This window comes from Podarcis raffonei, chromosome Z (assembly GCF_027172205.1).
Source record: "Podarcis raffonei isolate rPodRaf1 chromosome Z, rPodRaf1.pri, whole genome shotgun sequence".
Classification (NCBI taxonomy): domain Eukaryota; kingdom Metazoa; phylum Chordata; class Lepidosauria; order Squamata; family Lacertidae; genus Podarcis; species Podarcis raffonei.
The window spans coordinates 2,263,832-2,283,177 of NC_070621.1; the positions used below are offsets into that span (position 1 = coordinate 2,263,832).

The window sequence follows — 19,346 nt, forward strand, 5'->3', positions numbered from 1 at the left end:
ATCAGGGGTGCATCTCAAACTCCTCGCAGGCCCAAGCTATCTGAAATATCATGTCCTCCCATACGAACCTGCCCTTCTCTTGGTCCCATCACCCTCATCTGCATGCTTCATAACCTGCCCAGGAAATATTTATTCTGAAGGGGATTAGAGACATTCTAAAACCAGACAAATAAAACACAGGTTTGCCTCCTGTGGCATCAGACAGAGTACCCCACCTGGGATGATGAGCAGACCAGACTGTTTGCCTGTCTAGCCCAGTATTGACTATTTTGATCGGCAGCCGCTGTCTAGGGCCATCATGTTTTGCTCTCCCAAGGCAGGAGGACCATTTATCCACTTTCATACCTGGTATTTCAACTTCCCGTCTCGGAAGAGCCTCAGTTCTTGTTGGCGTTCCAAGTTGTCTCCATATAAATGTCCAAGATCCACCTGCAGAAAAGGTCCAGGTGGTTACAGCTCATGAAACTGTAGCAGCTGCTTTGTATTTAGAAATTTTGAAAGCATGTAAGTACATCAGAAGAGCCCTGAAGCCGGATCAGGCTAGTGGTTTCCAGCAACTGGTATTCGAAGCATCACTGCCTCCAGCTGCAGATATAGAAGGACCTGTTTCTAACTGCTCACATTTATAAACTTCTTAAACGTATATTTTATATTCTGCATAAACTGCTTAGAGATGTTATTGCTTACCTGGTACCCAATTTCAGGTAACATAAAATAAAGAATTTAAAGCATTGGTGTGCAATAAAACAATATAAAAATTAACCTGTGTAATTAATTTCTTCCCTGCCTGTCCTGCCCCCCCCCCAATACTGTATTAGGGTTTAAACCTACTTGGGAACAAGTCACACACCCTGATGGGGAGTGGATTAATTGCCCTTCCCTTGTATTTTTCTGCTCTTGATTCCACCCACCCAACTCAGGGAACAGCTTTTGCTTTTCCAAAAGGACTGCCAGACTTTCAATATTATTTATCTAATGTATTCATATTCTTGGAAGTGAGTGATCTGGGTTTGGGAAGTGAGTCTGGATGATGCCATGTCTCCCTTCCAATTCTTAGGATCCTGTACCTGGGGAGCGTTAGATTCAAAGAGAGGATCCTACTGCTGAACTAGCCAGGCAAGTTTCTTTGTAAGACGATGGCCTTGGCTGGCCACTGCAGTGTCTCATCCGCATCCCAAAAGGATGGGCTCCATTGCAAGAGCTACAGTGAAGGGAGGAGGCCCTCCAGGCTGATGGGTGGGCCTTTCCTCTCCCTCCTCACCTGGCTGCTAGGTAGGAGAACAAGAGCCAGGGTGGTGTGTGGGAGATGAGCTGGAAAAAGCAGGCTGGAAGCTGGAGACCCAGAGACACGCTTGCTCTGTGCTGGATCCCAAAACCCATTGGAATGTTAATGCTGTGAGCCTCTCCATCTTACGCTCAGGTTGTATAGATGTGTAAATAAAACTACATACAGTCATACCTCGGGGTGAAGTAGCTTTGGGTTGAGCATTTCTGGGTTGCGCTCCGCGGCGACCCGGAAGTAACGGAACGCGTCACTTCCGGGTTTCACCACTCATGCGTGCGCAGACACTCAAAATGACATCATGCGCACGCGTGGAAGTGGTAAATCGTGACCTGCGCATACGCTGTCGCAGGTTGCGTTCACTTCAGGATGCAAACGGGGCTCCGGAACGGATCCCGTTCACATCCAGAGGTACCACTGTATCCTAAAGATACCGCAATCTCCGATGACCTTCGTCTCAAGGAAACTGAACCTGGGTAAGCACCTGGAACCCCTGGAGTCTCTCACTACTTGGGAGATTAGGGTGGCATTTAACCAACCTTTCAGAATGTGCACGCTTGCAAGGTGGTATACATGCTTCCATTTGACATATGGTTTGTTTTGTCACCCAATGCCAAGAGAAACTCATGCTTCACATGCTGTTTTAAGCTCCTTTCTGTATCTACTGGAATTCTCCTTGTCCTCATGGGTGATGCATCCTTGGATGGAGCCCAAGCATTGCCCACAAAAGCCCTTGACTAAAGCAACCCTCACTGAACTCTGCATAGCTCTTTTAAATGTGAAGCCACCATTGACCTTCTAAGGGCCTTGAATTTAGGCAGCTGCAGAAGTGGGCACTCCACTTGGTCCTAGAAAAGTTCTGTCTTTTCTCCATTCCACCATGTTTTCTTCCACCCCTTCATCAAGGCTGCAATGTGCGGGGCTTCATTTGTGCCTGATCCAGAAGCTGCAGTTAGTGCAGAAGGCTGCAGCACGGTTGCTAATACCTGTGCTCAGAGACCTGCACTGGTTGCCCATTTGCTACTGGCCCAACTTCAAGGTGTCCCTGTTGGTATACAAAGCCCTCAACAACCTGGGACCAGTTTACCTACAAGACCCCCTTGCCTCACATGTGCCCACTCAATCACTTTGATTGGCAGAGCTAGCAGTGTTACAGGGGCGACATATTACCCGTCCCGCTTTAGTAAAAACTTGGTCCTTTAGTGTGGCAGCCTCTACACTTTGGAACTCCCTGCCTCTTGATATCAGGCAGAGGAGCCCTCACTGTACTTTTCGCAGTGCCTGCTAAAAACATCCTTGTTTAGACAAGGCATTTTACTATTGTACTGTTTACTATTGTACTATTGTACTATTAACATGGTCTGTGTGTGTGGTTTGGGAGCTGCACAGTCAGGGGAAAAACAATGCTGTCCAGGGTTGTAAAGACTGCGGAGAGAATAATTGGGTGCCCTCTTCCCACCTTGGATCAAATCTATGCTTCCAGGTATCATAAGAAAGCTGCAGAGATAGCGCAGGATAGTGCCCACCCCGGAAATGATCTCTTCCAGCTTCTGCCTTCTGGAAGAAGGTCCAGGGTTATCAAGACTAGGACTAGTCGCCTGAGAAACGGTTTCTATCCAAATGCGATTTTGGTTTTAAACGCAGTGTAAGGTAGTCTCTATGGGAGTAAATTGTATTCAGTTATGGGGTATCAGAGTTTTTAGGGGGCTAACCAGGCTGGGATAGCTGGGATAGCAGGCTTGTTGGGTTTTTGAATGTCTGATGTAGATTTTTCAATTTTGTTGTTCTGTATGGGACAATGACAATAAAGTTTATCGTATCGTATCATATCAAGCCTACCCAGTTGAGATAATTCCAAACTGTTTTAGTGTTTTAACTTTTGTATGTTTTAAAGTACTGTTGTAATTTTGTCTTGATTTTGTTTGTTTGTTTTATCTTTTTGCAAGCCACTTTGAGGTTCTTTTTTTAAAAAATAATAATCAAGCAGTGTATATCAATGTTGTACTGGGGGGGGGGGAACCACCTTTGAGGGTCACTCCATGCCCTTATTTCTGCAGCAGGAGACCCAGGATGAGGCTTTGAAGGCCCCCAGGATTTAGCATGCTAGGGTTCTGCTCACCCCATGGCCTAGAGCCCTGGTGAAGCCATGGCCCATCTTCCCAGACGTCTTGAAGAACTGGTGCGTGAAGTGTTGGGCAAAGAACGCAAACATCAAGTTTGTCCCCTGGGGGTCCGGGTGGAATTTCTTGCGCAGGAAAAACTCTTCAGCTACTAGCTGTGCATCAGGAAGCTGCAGCGGCCCTGCAAGAGAGGAACGAAAAAGCAATTCCAAAGTTGCCCCTCTGGCGTGTGGCTATTTATTTAATAGAATCATAGAACAGCTGAGTTGGAAGAGACCCCAATGGCCATTTAATCCAATTCCCTGCAGTGCAGGAGTCACAGCTAAAGCTGCAAGACTCCTGTAGCCAAGGCAGGGGGCTCAGGCATGCCCTTATAGGATAATAATAACTAATAATAATAATAATAATAATAATAATAATAATAATAATAATAATTTATTTATACCCCGCCACTCTGGGCGGCTTCCAACAAAATATTAAAATACAATAGTCTATTAAACATTAAAAGCTTCCCTAAACAGGGCTGCCTTCAGGTACACACCAGTCGCTCATGGGACTCATCTTTTCTAACTTTTGAAAATCAAAATTGACGTGGTTAAAGGTGATAGTAAACAGCTGCAGTATTGAGTGGTGGCTTTCATATGTGAATGAACCACTACAAAGACTCCCATCCAAGCAACTCAAAGACAAGGCTTTTCAATGGAGTTAGTTCACATCAAGGTTTAGTACCTCTGGCTGGAAGGTGTGTGAACACGCAGCAGGAGAGCAAACAGGAACACACACCAGTCAACCAGAGGGGGAGTTTTGATGTGCATGGACTCCAATTCATTTAAGAAACAGGCCATAAAATCAGACCCACAAGTCTGTACTTAGGAGATCCACCAACTTTAGCTGAGCCAGTTGTCAAATTGTTGGAGTACAGAGCTAAAGGCACCTTTGCTTTCTTTTCTGAGCCACACTTTCCTTCTGACAACCGGAGCAGTCAGTTTGGTTGATAAGCAAAAGGCGAAAGATTTATACGATCTGAAGAGAAACCAGACAAAAAGACAAAAGCTCAATACCATCACTAATTTGGAAGTGGAAGGAAGGAACATTCAGAACCCAGGGGAAATTAGAAACTGTTTCCAGAGGTACTTTAAACAGCTATATACACAAGGGCCACAGAAAGAGTCTGACATAGACCAATTTATAGAAACAAATGGATTACAAAAAATCTCTCAAGAAGATAAGACAATGTTGAACCATAAAATCACAGAACAAGAGATAGAAGGTGCTATTCAGAACATGCAGTTGGGCAAATCTCCAGGGCCGGATGGTTTAACCTCAAAATATTACAAATCTTTGAAAGACTGGTTAATTCAACCACTAAAGGAGGTTTGTAATGAAATTTTGGAGGGGGAAAAAGCGCCAGAGTCGTGGAAAGAAGCCTACATCACCCTTATACCGAAAACTAAGTCTGAAAAGACACAACTTAAGAATTACCGCCCCATATCCCTACTTAATGTGGATTACAAAATATTTGCTGACATTTTGGCTAATAGGCTAAAAAAAGTATTAATGGAAGAGATACATAAGGACCAAGCTGGCTTTCTCCCAGGTAGACACTTGTCGGACAACACGAGGAATATAATTAACATTTTGGAGAAATTGCAAGTGAATATTAACACTAAAGCAGTTTTAATTTTTATAGATGCAGAGAAAGCCTTTGATAATATTTCTTGGAAGTTTATGAAGAAAAATCTTCAGGGGATGGGGGTCGGTCAAGGGTTTGAAAATGGTATAAGTGCAATCTATTCAGAACAAAAGGCTAAGCTATTAGTTAACAATGTGATGATGGAAGAATTTAAGATAGAGAAAGGGACACGACAAGGCTGCCCAATTTCCCCATTGCTATTTATCTCGGTCCTGGAGGTTTTGCTAAACATGATTAGAAGGGACCGGCTGGTTAAAGGGGTACAGTTCGGAGTTAAACAATACAAATTGAAAGCTTTTGCAGATGATCTAGTCTTGACGTTACAGGAGCCGGAATCTAGTACAAAAAGAGTGTTAGAACTGATTCAAGAATTTGGGCATGTGGCAGGATTTAGGTTGAACAAATCTAAAACTAAAGTTTTGGAGAAAAACTTAACACCATTTGAGAAAGAGAGGTTTCAGAAAGAGACAGGTTTGACAATAGTTAAGAAAGTAAAATACCTAGGGGTTAATATGACGGCTAAAAATGGGAACTTATTTAAAGACAATTATGAGAAATGTTGGACAGAAGTGAAAAAAGACTTAGAAATATGGTCAAATCTGAAGCTTTCCTTGTTGGGTCGAATAGCAGCTATTAAGATGAATGTATTGCCAAGAATGTTGTTTTTGTTTCAATCATTACAAATTGTGGACAAAATGGACTGTTTCAAGAAGTGGCAGAAGGACATTTCTAGATTCGTCTAGAAATGGCAAGAGGGCCAGAATAAAATTTAAAATACTAACTGATGCAAAGGAAAGAGGTGGATTTGCCCTGCCAGACCTTAAACTTTATTATGAATCAGCACCTTTTTGCTGGCTGAAAGAGTGGCTACTTCTTGAGAACACAGACATTTTAGACTTAGAAGGTTTTAACCATGTTTTTGGTTGGCATGCATATTTGTGGTATGACAAGGTTAAAGCACATAAAGCTTTCAAAAACCATATTGTCAGGAAGGCATTGTTTAATGTCTGGATAAGGTATAAAGACTTATTGGAAAACAAAACTCCAAGGTGGTTGTCACCAATGGAAGCAAAGGCTCTGAGAAGACCCAATATGGAGGCCAAATGGCCTAAATATTGGGAAATTTTGGAACAAGAGGGAGATAAGTTGAAATTGCAAAGCTTTGAGAAACTAAAAGACAAAGTGCGAGATTGGCTTCATTATTATCAAATAAGAGAGGCTTTTAATTTCGATAAAAAAATTGGCTTCCAGGTGGAAAAATCAAAATTGGAAACGGAACTGTTAGAGCCCAAAACTAAGATACTGTCAAGAATGTATAACTTGCTGTTAAAATGGAACACGCAGGATGAGACGGTCAAATCTGCTATGATTAAATGGGCACAGGATATAGGACATAACATTATGTTTGCTGACTGGGAACGGTTGTGGACCACTGGTATGAAATTTACGGCATGTAATGCCTTAAGAGAAAATATTATGAAAATGATATATAGGTGGTACATGACACCAGTCAAGCTTGCAAAAATCTATCATTTGCCCGACAATAAGTGTTGGAAATGTAAGGAGACCGAAGGTACATTCTTTCACCTTTGGTGGACGTGCCCAAGGATTAAGGCTTTCTGGGAGATGATATATAATGAAATGAAAAAGGTACTTAGGTACACTTTTTTGAAGAAACCAGAGGCCTTTCTCCTGGGCATAGTCGGCCAATTGGTGTCAAAGAAGGATAGAACTTTCTTTATGTTTGCGACAACAGCAGCAAGAATACTTATTGCAAAGTATTGGAAGACGCAAGAGCTACCCACTCTGGAAGAATGGCAAATGAAGTTGATGGATTGCATGGAACTGGCTGAAATGACTGGCAGAATCCGTAACCTGGGAGAAGAGTCGGTGGAAGAAGATTGGAAGAAATTTAAGGACTATTTGCAGAAATATTGTAAAGTTATAGAATGTTAATTTGACGTTGGATTGAAAATAAGAGGTGTTAGCAACAAAGTTAAAAAGAATATGTTAAATATAGATTGACAAAGGATGAAAATATTCATTTATAAATATGTCAAGATAAAGAGTTAAGATAAAGAAAATAGGCCAAGGATTTGCTGAATTGATTAGCTAAATGGGAATACAAAAAGGGGAGGCGGGTGGAAGTCAAAGAAACTAGTAAATGAAGCAAAAGGCATAAAGATGGATCTATTTTTCTTTTCAATTTTTTTCTTTTCTTTTAAATATGTGTTTTTACTTTTATGATTATTGTATTTTTCTTTTATGTATTTTTCTTTGTAAACTTTTGTCTATTTTTTGTAAAATCTCAATAAATATCTTATTAAAAAAACAACAATTTGGTTGATAAGCATTCTCACAAGCTTTCTTCAATATCCTCAAAAGAAAAGGTGCCCAGAATGATATGAAGGCCATGTTCACACAGTACATTTAAACCACTATTAAACAGTTGCGGCTTCCCACAAAGGCTTATGGGAACTGTTAATTTGTTAAGGGTGATGAATGTCTTTAGGAGATTCCCTGTTTTCCTCACAGAAGCACTACTATTCCCAGGACTCTCAATGAAGAGGGATTGATTATTAAGCCACTCTGGGAGTTGTAGCTCTGCAAGAGAGATGATAACTTTTCTCTATCCATTGCATAATTTTGTAAGAGAGCCAGGTTGGTATACGGGTTAGTGTACTGGACTACAACCCAGGAGACCAGGATTCAAATCCCCACTCAGCTATGAAGTTCACTGGGTGTGACCTTGGGCTAGTCACAGTCTCTCAGCCTGACTTACCTCACAGGAGATTAAATTAGGAGAGGGAGAACCATGTAAACCAGCTTGAGTGCCTTGGAGAAAAAGCTGGGACACAAATGCAAGAAATACATTTTCTATTCTATCATGTCACCTTTTGTCTAAACCAGGGGTCAGCAAACTTTTTCAGCAGGGGGCCGGCCTACTGTCCCTCAGACCTTGTGGGGGGCCAGACTATATTTTGAAAAATAATAATGAACGAATTCCTATGCCCCACAAATAACCCAGAGATGCATTTTAAATAAAAGCACACATTCTACTCATATAAAAACACACTGATTCCTGGACGGTCCGCAGGCCGGATTTAGAAGGCGATTGGGCTGGATCCAGCCCCCAGGCCTTAGTTTGCCTACTCATGGTCTAAACTAAAAAGTCCCAAACACTGCAACCTTTCCTTGCAGGAGAGTCATAGTGTCCCCTTGATCATCTGGGCTGCCCTTTTCTGACTCTTGCCCAACCCTGAAACATCCTTTTCTGAGGTGAGGCGACTGAGTCTGATAGTAGAAAAGACACTCTCAGAACTTTCTAGTGAGGAAACCTCCTCCACAGCAGGCAGTGGCCTCTCCTGGACGGAAATATTCAGGCAGCAAGGATGCTGCAGTTGTAATGTCCTGAGTTGCAGACGGAAGCATAGAATTGTAGAGTTGGAAGGGTCCCAAAGGGTCATCTAGTCCAACCCCCTGCAATGCGGAAATCACATGACAGATGACCAGCCAAGCTCTGTTCAAAAACAAGAGAGAGTCCACAACCTCCCTAGAGAGTCTGCTCCACTGCTGAACAGCTCTTACTGTGAGAAAGTCCTTCCCGATGTTGAGTCGGACTCTCCTTTCTTGTAACTTGAAGCTGTTGGTTCCAGAGAGGCAGAAAGCAAGCTTGCTCCCTCTTCCATGTGACAGCCCTTCAGGTATTTGAAGATGGCTATCATATTCCCTTTCAGTCTCCTCTTCTCCAAGCTAAACATATCCAATTCCTTCAACCATTCCTCATAAGGCTTGGTTTGTAGGTCTTGCTTGCACTGTGCATTGGGTCAGACTAGACAATTTGAAAGAGCCCCTTCCAAACTCTTCAGTTCTGTGCCTGTTATTGAACCTATCAGTGACGAGACAAATAAATAAACAAACCCTCGCCCTGAGCTGCGTCCCCTCCCTAATAACAGCCCTCCTTGCCAGCACACACCTAGATGCTATCAACAGAAACTTTCACACTACACCACTTTCATCTCTTGGAAAAGTTAAGCCATGTGACACAGCTGTGAAGGCAGGAACGGACTTGATACGGAGCAGATTTCGCTGCTGCTATCTCAAGAGAAAAGTTAAGCTGAGGTGCGGTGGAGGCCCTGCTGAGCTGCACCCACCTTTTGTTCCCATTGGCGTGGGGCAGTCGGTGGGCACCGGTGGGAGGACCCTAGTGAAATAGCTGACATTGGCATAGGACTCCCAGCTGATGTAGCCGTGAGCGGAATTGTACGTGGGTGGACTGGGGATGAGGTTGGCTCGGACTGCAGAGAGAGAGAGAGAGAGAAGAGTGCAAAATAAACCTCCATTGAACACCGGCCAACTGACACCTTCCTCCACAGTGATGCTCTTGGGCAGGGGTCCGCAAGGTTTACCTCACCTGGGCCAGTTCACTCCAGAGGAGATCCCTCCCTGGCCCGCGATTTCCAGCGTCTGTGTTTGCGCAGACACGATTTTCGGCACCGCGGAAGTGAGTCCCTGTGCCGTTCTGTGCTGGTTTAGTGCACTGCGTGGGGACTCGCCGAGTGGGCGGCTCAGTTCGGGGGAGGCTCATGAGCCAGTTAAACGACCCCCATGGGCCTCTTGTGGCCAATGGGCCTTACGTTGCTGACCCCTGCTCTTGGCATTCTCCCATTCGTTGCCGGTGTGGCTTGTTCTGTAGAGCATGAAATCTCCAGATCCCCGCAGTAACCTGGCATCTTGGATCCATTCATAAGAGCCCTCTCCCCTCCTGCAGTTTCTGGCAAATGATATTTGGAATGATTGCTGCCTCCAAATGTGCAGAGCAAAGCTATTTTGGCTAGGAGCCATTGCTGCCTCCTGTAGGAGCGAATCGGCCCAATGGATTGTGCCCTCCATGCTAATTAGTGGGAAACCTTGGTGAACTGCTGGAAGCATCCATAGGATATGGATCCTTCTTGCCAAGATCTCAGGATTCCTGGGATAATTCCCCGGCCCCCTTGTGCAATCATGCTCAAAAGCTCATTTTTGGGAGGTAAGAGTTGTTTGTTTGTTGGTTGGTCAGAGAGACTGCCCCCCAATCACCCGAAGTCCCGCTGTCAATCTACTGCTCTTCACTTACTCGTCAGCACCAAACGCATCAAAGTGTCCCGGATGAAGGTGTTGTTGACAATGGTCCAGAACCACTGGAAGTGAGTCAGGATGAAATGATAGAAGGCTGGGCTCGGCTTCAGGGCATCGCGCAACCGCGTCCAGAACTCCGCTGGGAAAGAAAACACAAATATCATATAATCATAGAGTTGGAAGATGATGATGAAGAAGAAGAGTAGTTTGGATTTGATACCCCGCTTTATCACTACCCGAAGGAGTCTCAAAGCAGCTAACATTCTCCTTTCCCTTCCTCCCCCACAACAAAGACTCTGTGATGTGAGTGGGGCTGAGAGACTTCAAAGAAGTGTGACTGGCCCAAGGTCACCCAGCAGATGCATGTGGAGGAGCAGAGACGCGAACCCGGTTCACCAGATTACGAGTCTACCACTCTTAACCACTACACCAAACTGGCTCTCTGCTACACCACACTGGAAGGGACCTAAAGAGTTATCCACTCCAATCCTCTGCAATTCAGGAATTACAGCTTAAAAATCCTTGCTCATCCAGAATCCTGTTGTTCCCACAGCCTCCATCCAGATGTGCCCAGAAAGCAGGCAGGCACAGCAGGCAGGCAACCCCCCTCCCCTATTGCTTGGCCCCGGCACCTGGTATTTGGAGGTAGACTGCCACTAGACTTGGAGGCTTCCTTCTTAGCTATCAGGGGCAAAGTATCTGCTTTTCATGCATGGTTTAGTCCCCAGTGACTTCTCCAGGTAGGGCAGGGAATTTCCTCCTATGAAACCCTGGGCAGCCTATCAGTGTCGACAATGCTAAGTTGGATGGACTGGAGGTCTGACTCAGTATGCTGCTGCTCCCTTTGTTCCTATCAGAATGTCACCAGAGGAGCCCAGCTGGATAATGCCAAAGCTCAGCCCACCCAGTCCAGCATCTAGTTTTCCATGACAGCCAAGCAGATTATCTCTGGGGAGCCTAACAAATAGAGGCACTGAAGCAACATGCCTCACTGATAACTGATATTCGCAGGTAGATGCCTCTGAACATGGAGGTTTCACCCCTTTCTATCCATAATCCCTGGCTTTTTTCTGGCCCACGTAGGACCAGTCTGGATAGTTGGCCTTGGGGAAGATTTGACGTTTTCATCCCCAAAAAGTTTTTGATTTGAGTTTCTACTGAGATGAGGCTGCATAATAATGTTGTATTTTAATCTTGTTTTTAAGTTGTATTTTAATCAATTGTTTTTACACCTGGTGTTAGCCGCCCTGAACCCGGTCTTGGCTGGGGAGGGTGGGGTATAAATAAAATTTATTGTTATTATGATTATGATTAATGACTAATAGCTATCAACAGATAACCACAAAATTGCCTTACTCTACATGTGTCCACTCAACTGCTTCGATCAGCATAAGTGGCACTGGCTACAGATAATAGCCAGTGTGTGTGTGTGTGTGTGTGTGTGAGAGAGAGAGAGAGAGAGAGAGAGAGAGTGCTGAACTAAAAAAGAAGACTGGGAGCTGGAGACAGAGACCTGCTTGCTTTGTGCTGGATCCAAGCAAGATATGCTGGGGTGATGATGCTGTAAGCCCCTCCTTCCTATGCTCAGGCTGTCTATGGGTGTAAATAAATCACAGACCCTGAAGACCCCACAGTCTCCAGTGACCTTAGTTCCAAGGAAACCAAAGCCTGGGGGAGCAACTGGAACCCCTGGAGCCTCTCACCACTCAGAGACTGAGGTAGCGTGTAATGGTAGAACAGCAGCAACAAGAAGGTTCTCCAAGATAAGCAGCTTTTCCCACCGTTTCTGGACTCTTCAGTTATCTGGAATCTGCTTATTTATCCACCCATACACCATGTTGCAGAAAGGCCACAGGGATACTCACGCAGAGAGCAGTTTGTGCCAAAGTAGCCGGTCCGGGTGCAATCGCATTCGTAGCCCTCTGTGCCAACCCGGACACACACGCCCTTGTGTTGGCATGGGAAATAGCAGCATGGATTCACTGTGTGGGGCAGGAGAGGCGGGGAGAGAAAACAAATTATTGTCACTTTTTATTTATTAAAACTGCTCTTCATAAAAAAGATTGTAACAGCTCGCAAACAACTGCACCCAAAAATCATACAGCAAAAACTGCATAAAACAATCAAAATCAGGAATCAAGGAATCAACTATTGTGGAAAGATGTGTTCTTTGCCAAGCATAGGCTTGGCAAAATTGAAGAGTTTTCAGCAGGCATTTAAATGTTGAAACGAAAGGTGCCTGCAGAGCGTTCTCTGCAGTGGCAGAGCGTTCCATAAGACTGGGCTGGTAAGACTATAGGCCCAGCTGCTTGTTGCTGTCAAATGAGTCTTGTCATCTTGTCCCTGCAGATGATCTGAGTGATCAAGGTGAGAGATAAGCAGGACTTGTACAGTCTGAAAACTTGTACACTCTTGTACTATCTGAAGAAGTGTGAATGCAACAAAAGCTCATACAAATAACAAACTTAGTTGGTCTCTAAGGTGCTACAGGAAGGAATTTTTTTATTTTGTTTCGACTCCAAAAACAGTGAATCTAGATGATGCAGCACTGCTCTTAACAGAAAATGTTCACTGTCAGTATAAGTACCACTCTAAGGGCACTTTTTTCCAGTTGGAACTCACCAGAACTCAGTTCTGCCACCTCTCAGGTGGGTGCCATTGCCATTATAAGAGAACAAGGGAGGTGTTCATGGTGAGTTCTGGCACCTCTTTTTCTAGAAAAATAGAAGTGGCTGTAATGATAAGTATGGCAGACACATTCATCTCTCTTCTCACAGTGGCAGGTCCAAATTATGCAGCATATTGATATTTGAGTATTTATTACTTGACAGTCCTACTGTAAGCTGCCCTGAGCCATGTTTGAGTCTCTTGTTCATAATATTCTTTATAAGTCTATTGGTTTCAAGAGATTTATTTCTTGTTGATTTGATACTGTGCAATATACAAGCATCTAGCATGCAATATGAAACCTCTGGTATGTAGAATTAGATGGCCAACAGTTTATCACGCCATCTGCTCTGCGGTGACAGGCCAGCCTCACCAGGCCAACACTCCCTCAGTTGCCATCTTGGGGGCAGCTATTCCATCAGACTGCCTGAGTGGGGTGGGGAGATGGGAAGCAGGGCAAGCACCTCCTGCCCCTGAATTGTTTCAGCTGGCTATTATAGAAACTGTTATACTCAGAAGCAAATTCCAATGGGTTCAATAGGCTAACTCCCAATTAAGTGTGTATAGGGATTGTACTCTAAGGCAAGTGATTCCATTCGCAAATGAAAAGAACAGCAAAGAGGAAATACGATTTACGAACAGAGATCTACATATAACTGTCCAAAACACCACAATGACTCTACATTAGACCTGGCTCTGTATTACTTTTAAGTTCTGTCTACCGATCAAGAGACTATGAAGAGGCATCAAGTTTCATAAAAAGGGACCAGTGTTTTCAAATGAACTGACTTCTTCTTTAAGCCAGATGTTGATTTACAAAGAAAGTCAGGATCCCTTGAGACCACTGGCTTTTTTAGGGATCTCCTGCAATATGTCACTGACACAATAACCATGGGCTGTCCACCCAACGTTCCACTTTCTGTGATGATTCCCCAATGCTAAGAATGTAAGAAGAGCCTCGAGGCTGGATCAGGCCAGTGGCTCATCTAGTCCAGCATCCTGCTCTCACAGTGGTCAACCAGAGGCCCCAATGGGAAGTCCACAAGCAGGATCTCAGCCCAAGGCCCCCCCCTCTCCTCCTGTGGCTTCCAGCAATCATTCAGAAGCATTATTGCCTCTGACCATAGAGGCAAAGCCCAGCCACCAGGGCTAGTAGTGTTACCAGATGGCCAAACTCCCCAAGTTCGTTACTGGTCAGAGATTAATGAGCTGAAGCAGAAATCCAGTGAAAGCAAAGCTGATCTTTTATGATTTGTTGCAATAGAGCCCCCCCTTTTTTTGTCAGGAGGTGAAGGACCCAGAAACAAGAAAAACCACTCTTTTTAAAGGTTTGCCTTTCAGCATGGAAAAGAACATCCCCTTTTGCAAACAAAATCAGAAATACATCCCACCTAATATGGGGTTACAATGGCTCAGGTAGGTCAAGGCGTGGTATTCCTAAAGATTTAGCAAGTTTCATGTGGTTCCAGACACAGTTTTACACAAAGCATTTGCATTTGATGAAGACAATGAGGATGCTCAGCAGACATTCTCTGTGCAGAACATCTGAGCAAACAATGGCAGATTCAGGAACTTCCCCTAATGGTTATCTGCCTACCTTATCTCTGGCTAGGGGAATCATGGGGGGTTTTCCCGAATGCAATGAGGCAAGAATAATTGTTCCATGGGGAAACTCAGGTGAAAGTATATGGCATAAATATACACTTATTTTCATGTATATCCTGGGGACATTCAGTTTGGGAATCAAAAATGGTTTCAGGTCGGTCTTCCTGTGCTGATCTATGTACATGCTTGGTTGGTACATTTATGAACATTTAATATATACCTAAGACCTTAAAGGGTTAGGGACGCAGGTGGCGCTGTGGGTTAAACCTCAGAGCCTAGGAGTTACTGATTAGAATGTCGGCGGTTCAAATCCCCGCGACGGGGTGAGCTCCTGTTGCTCGGTCCCTGCTCCTGCCAACCTAGCAGTTTGAAAGCACGTCAAGTGCAAGTAGATAAATAGGTACCGCTCTGGCGGGAAGGTAAACGGCATTTCCGTGCACTGCTCTGGTTTGCCAGAAGCGGCTTAGTCCTGCTGGCCACATGACCCGGAAGCTGTACGCCGGCTCCCTTGGCCAATAAAGCGAGATGAGCGCCACAACCCCAGAGTCGGTCACGACTGGACCTAATGGTCAGGGGTCCCTTTACCTTTACGACCTTAAAATTCTTTTCACAGTGGCACACAACAGACATACTGTATAGAGAAAGGAAAAGGAGGTGGGATATGCAATGGGCATTTTTCTGGTAACAGAAGCCATTGTTAGCCTTCTCCTTCTCCATGAATTTGTTCAATCGTCTTTTAAAGCTGTCCAAGTATGGGGCCACCACTGTCCCCTGTGGAAGCGAGTGCCATCGTTTTAACTTCCTTCTATTTAACAGGACTTCCTTTTATTCCTCCTGAATCTTCCTGGTGTTTGTCTACAACTGTAAAGCTCAGAGGGTGTGGAGGTTTGTCCAGAGTTCTCTGGCCAGCTTGGGAAAACATATGTGCTGGATTTTAGTAGAGCTCAGGGTCGTATCTGATGTCACCCAGCTTCCGCTGTTTGGCCAAGTGAGACATGGTTGTCCTTGGCTGGACTGGGCTTGAAGAAGGTTGCCTTGCCTTGTAGCAAAGTTAGGCAACTGAAGAAGCAAGGACTTTCCCATCACAAATCAACCCTGCTGGCAAGGGATCCAGGCCCCATGTTTTTTTTATAGCCCCATTAAACAGAGTGCTGAGATAAGGAAGCAATCTGAGCTAAACAAACAAAGGGTTAGATGTGGCCCAGAGCACAGGAGCAGAAAGCGTGGATGATGAAACAGTACCTTCCAGGCAGACTCCACCCCACCACTGGAGCCAAACTCCTGCACCACATCCTCTGAAAATGGATCAGAGGCTAGCAGCATACACTGGGAGGAACCAGCAGCTCCCCCAAGCCTCTGGGTTATCCCAGAACCTATGCATCTAGAAGTTTGAAGAGGAGCAGCTTTCAGTGTGGCCAGGCTCCTTGCTCTTCTTGCCTCTGTTACTGCCTCTACTGCCAGACATTAAGTTGGTAATCTCATTAGGGCAGGAACCTGTCTTTTCCACTGACCTTGCTGCTAACATAAGAACATTAAAAGGGTCTGCTGGATCAGGCTTATCTAGTCCAGCATCCTGGTACCACACTGGCTAACCAGGTGCCCCAGTGGGAGACGAGCAAGCAGGAGTCAAGCACAAGAGTGCTCTCCTGCCCACGATTTCCAGCAGCTGGGACTCAGGAGCATTGCTGTCTCAAACTGTGGAGGCAGAGCATAGCCATTGTGGCTAGGAGCCATTGATAGCCCTCTCCTCCTCCGTGGATTTGTCCAATCCTCTCTTACAACCATCCAAGTTGGTGGCCATCGCTGCCTCCTGGGGGAAGGAAGGAGTTCCCTGGATTTTAACTCTGTGCTGCATGGAGAAGGACTTTCCATTGGACGCCCATGAGTTCCAAGTATTATGCAAGAGGGAGAAAAAGGTTTCTCTGTCCACTCTCCATGCCATGCATAATTTTATGAACTTCTATCATGCCACCTCTTACAACTATAGTGGTACCTCGGGTTAAGAACTTAATTCGTTCTGGAGGTCTGTTCTTAACCTGAAACTGTTCTTAACCTGAAGCACCACTTTAGCTAATGGGGCCTCCCGCTGCTGCCGCTGCACGATTTCTGTTCTCATCCTGAAGCAAAGTTCTTAACCCAAGGTACTATTTCTGGGTTAGCAGAGTCTCTAACCTGAAGCGTATGTAACCCGAGGTACCACTGTAATCCAGAATGCGGCAGCTAGACTGGTGACTTGGAGAGGCCGCTGAGACCACATAACACCGGTCTTGAAAGACCTACATTGGCTCCCAGTACGTTTCCAAGCACAATTCAAAGTGTTGGGGCTGACCTTTAAAGCCCTAAACGGTCTCAGTCCTGTATACCTGAAGGAGCGTCTCCACCTCCATCATTCTGCCCGGACACTGAGGTCCAGCTCCGAGGGCCTTCTGGCGGTTCCCTCACTGTGAGAAGCCAAGTTACAGGGAACCAGGCAGAGGGCCTTCTTGGTGGTGGCGCCTGCCCTGTGGAATGCCCTCCCACCAGATGTCAAAGAGAACAACAACTATCAGACTTTTAGAAGACATCTGAAGGCAGCCCTGTTTAGGGAAGCTTTTAATGTTTGATGTATTATAGTATTTTAATATTTTTTTGGAAGCCGCCCAGAGTGGCTAGGGAAGCCCAGCCAGATGGGCGGGGTATAAATAATAAAATATTATTATTATTATTATTATTATTATTATTATTATTATTATTACACGCCTTTTCTCTAAACCCAAGTGTCCTGAACTCTGCAACCTTTCTTCATAGGGAAATTGCTCCAACCCCTGGACCATTTTGCTTGCGCTTTTGCTGCCCATGGAAGTATGGGTTGGGAAAGCTGAGGCTGATGAGAATTGTAGCTGCAAGGCACCAGGTTTGGCATGGGGTAAGATGAATCAAATAATTAACCTACACCCCCCCCCCACAACGTAACAGAAAACTCTCCCTGCTGCTTCTCTGACTCAGCAGCTGCTCCAAGCTCACCTCCTTAACTCTGCCAGTAGACCACTTCAATGTGTGACAGAACAATTGAATAATTCCCCTTGGAGAGATGCTGGAAAACTACCTGCTCCTGGGAAGAGGCTGCTTACTGTGTCTCTGAACAAGTTGCTGCGCTGGGCTGGTGCCGGCCCCCAATCTGCAACTCCTGCATAGGCACACATGAGTAAAGCTACTGCAGTCATCAGAGATTAGGGGAATTTGGGAATCCGATGATAGCAGATTTCCACACCTGTGGAGGCTTTAAGCAAATGAGGCCGCCCCTAGCACAATGTAGGACTTGTCCTTCTCTGGGCCACCTAACCACGCAAAGGAAATTTAGAAGCACACGGGATCTCTTTACAAAAGAAAGGGGCCTGGTGTTGGATTTTCATTGCAAATTGGCCATTGCAAGAGGGTGTGCCAGGAGGAGGAAGAGAAAACGAGGCCATTGATGAAGGAATCATTTCTACACGGACCCTTTGCCTTCCCCCCCCCCCCAAGTACTCAGGATGATTTTAAAAGCATGCAGCCAAGTTGAGCCAAGAAGCCCAAATTATCTGCATTAGAAGATTAGGACAGATGACCCTGACAGCTAGCTGATAACCTCTCAGTTACAGCCAAGAATCTCTGCCTGTTTTCAATCTGGTCAGAGATCTAGATACAAACTAGGGCAGGTATCTCCACTCACTTCAGACCCAGGAACCACTTTTAACCCAAACATGCAGAACTTCTGGGTCCAATTCCTGGCATCTCCAGGTAGGGTTGAGAGAGGCTTCCTGCCTAAAATCCTTGAGAGTGTAGACAATATTGAGCTAGACCTTTAAAGCCCTTTGTGGCTTAGGGACCTCGTACTTATGGGACCACCTCTCCTAGTCTGCCCCGCAGAGGACCTTAAGGTCCATGAATAACCATCGTTTAGAGGTCCCAGGCACTAAGGAAGTCAGACTATCCTCCACCAGGGCCAGGGCCTTCTCAGTGATGGCTCCGACCTGGTGGAATGCTCTGTCCCATGAGACCAGGGCCCTGCAGGATTTAACCTCCTTCCGCAGGGCCTGTAAGACAGAACTATTCCACATGGCTTTCAATTTGAACCTGGCCTGATCTTTTGTTCCCCTTCCTTCCCTCCCTCTCCCCTTTTTGTGAAGATTCCCTGCTCTGGGATCCCACAGCTGGTTCTCCCCTGGTTCCTTTCTGGCCCAAGTGGGACTGATTTAGTCAGCTAGCCCTGGTGATCATCTAATGTTTATTGGATGGATTTCCCCCCCTAATCTGACTTTTGATTTTATTGTTATTTACGCTTTATACCGTATTTTATGCTCTTTTTTTTTTGTATCATCTATTAAGTATTTTAAATTTGTTGTTAGCCGCCCTGAGGGCGGTTTCCTGAACCGGGAAGGGCGGGGTATAAATAAAAAAATATTTATTTATTTATTTAGGTGGCCAATGGCCTGACTTCCTACATTTGGGGACCTATTTCTTAATCTTTTACCACATATTTGCGGGTGGCGCTGTGGGTAAAAGCCTCAGCGCCTAGGGCTTGCCGATTGAAAGGTTGGCGGTTCGAATCCCCGCGGCGGGGTGCGCTCCCGTTGCTCGGTCCCAGCGCCTGCCAACCTAGCAGTTCGAAAGCACATCAAAGTGCAAGTAGATAAATAGGGACCACTTACTGGCGGGAAGGTAAATGGCGTTTCCGTGTGCTGCGCTGGCTCGCCAGATGCAGCTTTGTCACGCTGGCCACGTGACCCGGAAGTGTCTTCGGACAGCGCTGGCCCTCGACCTCTTGAGTGAGATGGGCGCACAAATCTAGAGTCTGTCAAGACTGGCCCGTACGGGCAGGGGTACCTTTACCTTTACCTTTTTA

The 19,346-nt window shown here is 45.4% G+C and overlaps 2 protein-coding genes across 4 annotated transcripts in view; one reads left to right on the forward strand and one right to left on the reverse strand.

The window, feature by feature from the left end:
- The window catches only part of ZBTB26 (zinc finger and BTB domain containing 26), a 165,875-nt gene that overhangs the window by 114,664 nt on the left and 31,865 nt on the right, over positions 1–19,346 (forward strand). The gene's annotated exons all lie outside the window — the stretch shown is intronic.
- The window catches only part of PTGS1 (prostaglandin-endoperoxide synthase 1), a 50,967-nt gene that overhangs the window by 7,450 nt on the left and 24,171 nt on the right, over positions 1–19,346 (reverse strand). The window contains exons 3-7 of the mRNA XM_053373287.1: positions 12,079–12,195; positions 10,212–10,352; positions 9,250–9,393; positions 3,402–3,583; positions 346–429 (exon numbers count right to left, since the gene is read on the reverse strand). Of these exons, the coding sequence (XP_053229262.1) occupies positions 346–429; positions 3,402–3,583; positions 9,250–9,393; positions 10,212–10,352; positions 12,079–12,195 (668 nt within the window). The remainder of the gene's footprint in view (positions 1–345; positions 430–3,401; positions 3,584–9,249; positions 9,394–10,211; positions 10,353–12,078; positions 12,196–19,346) is intronic.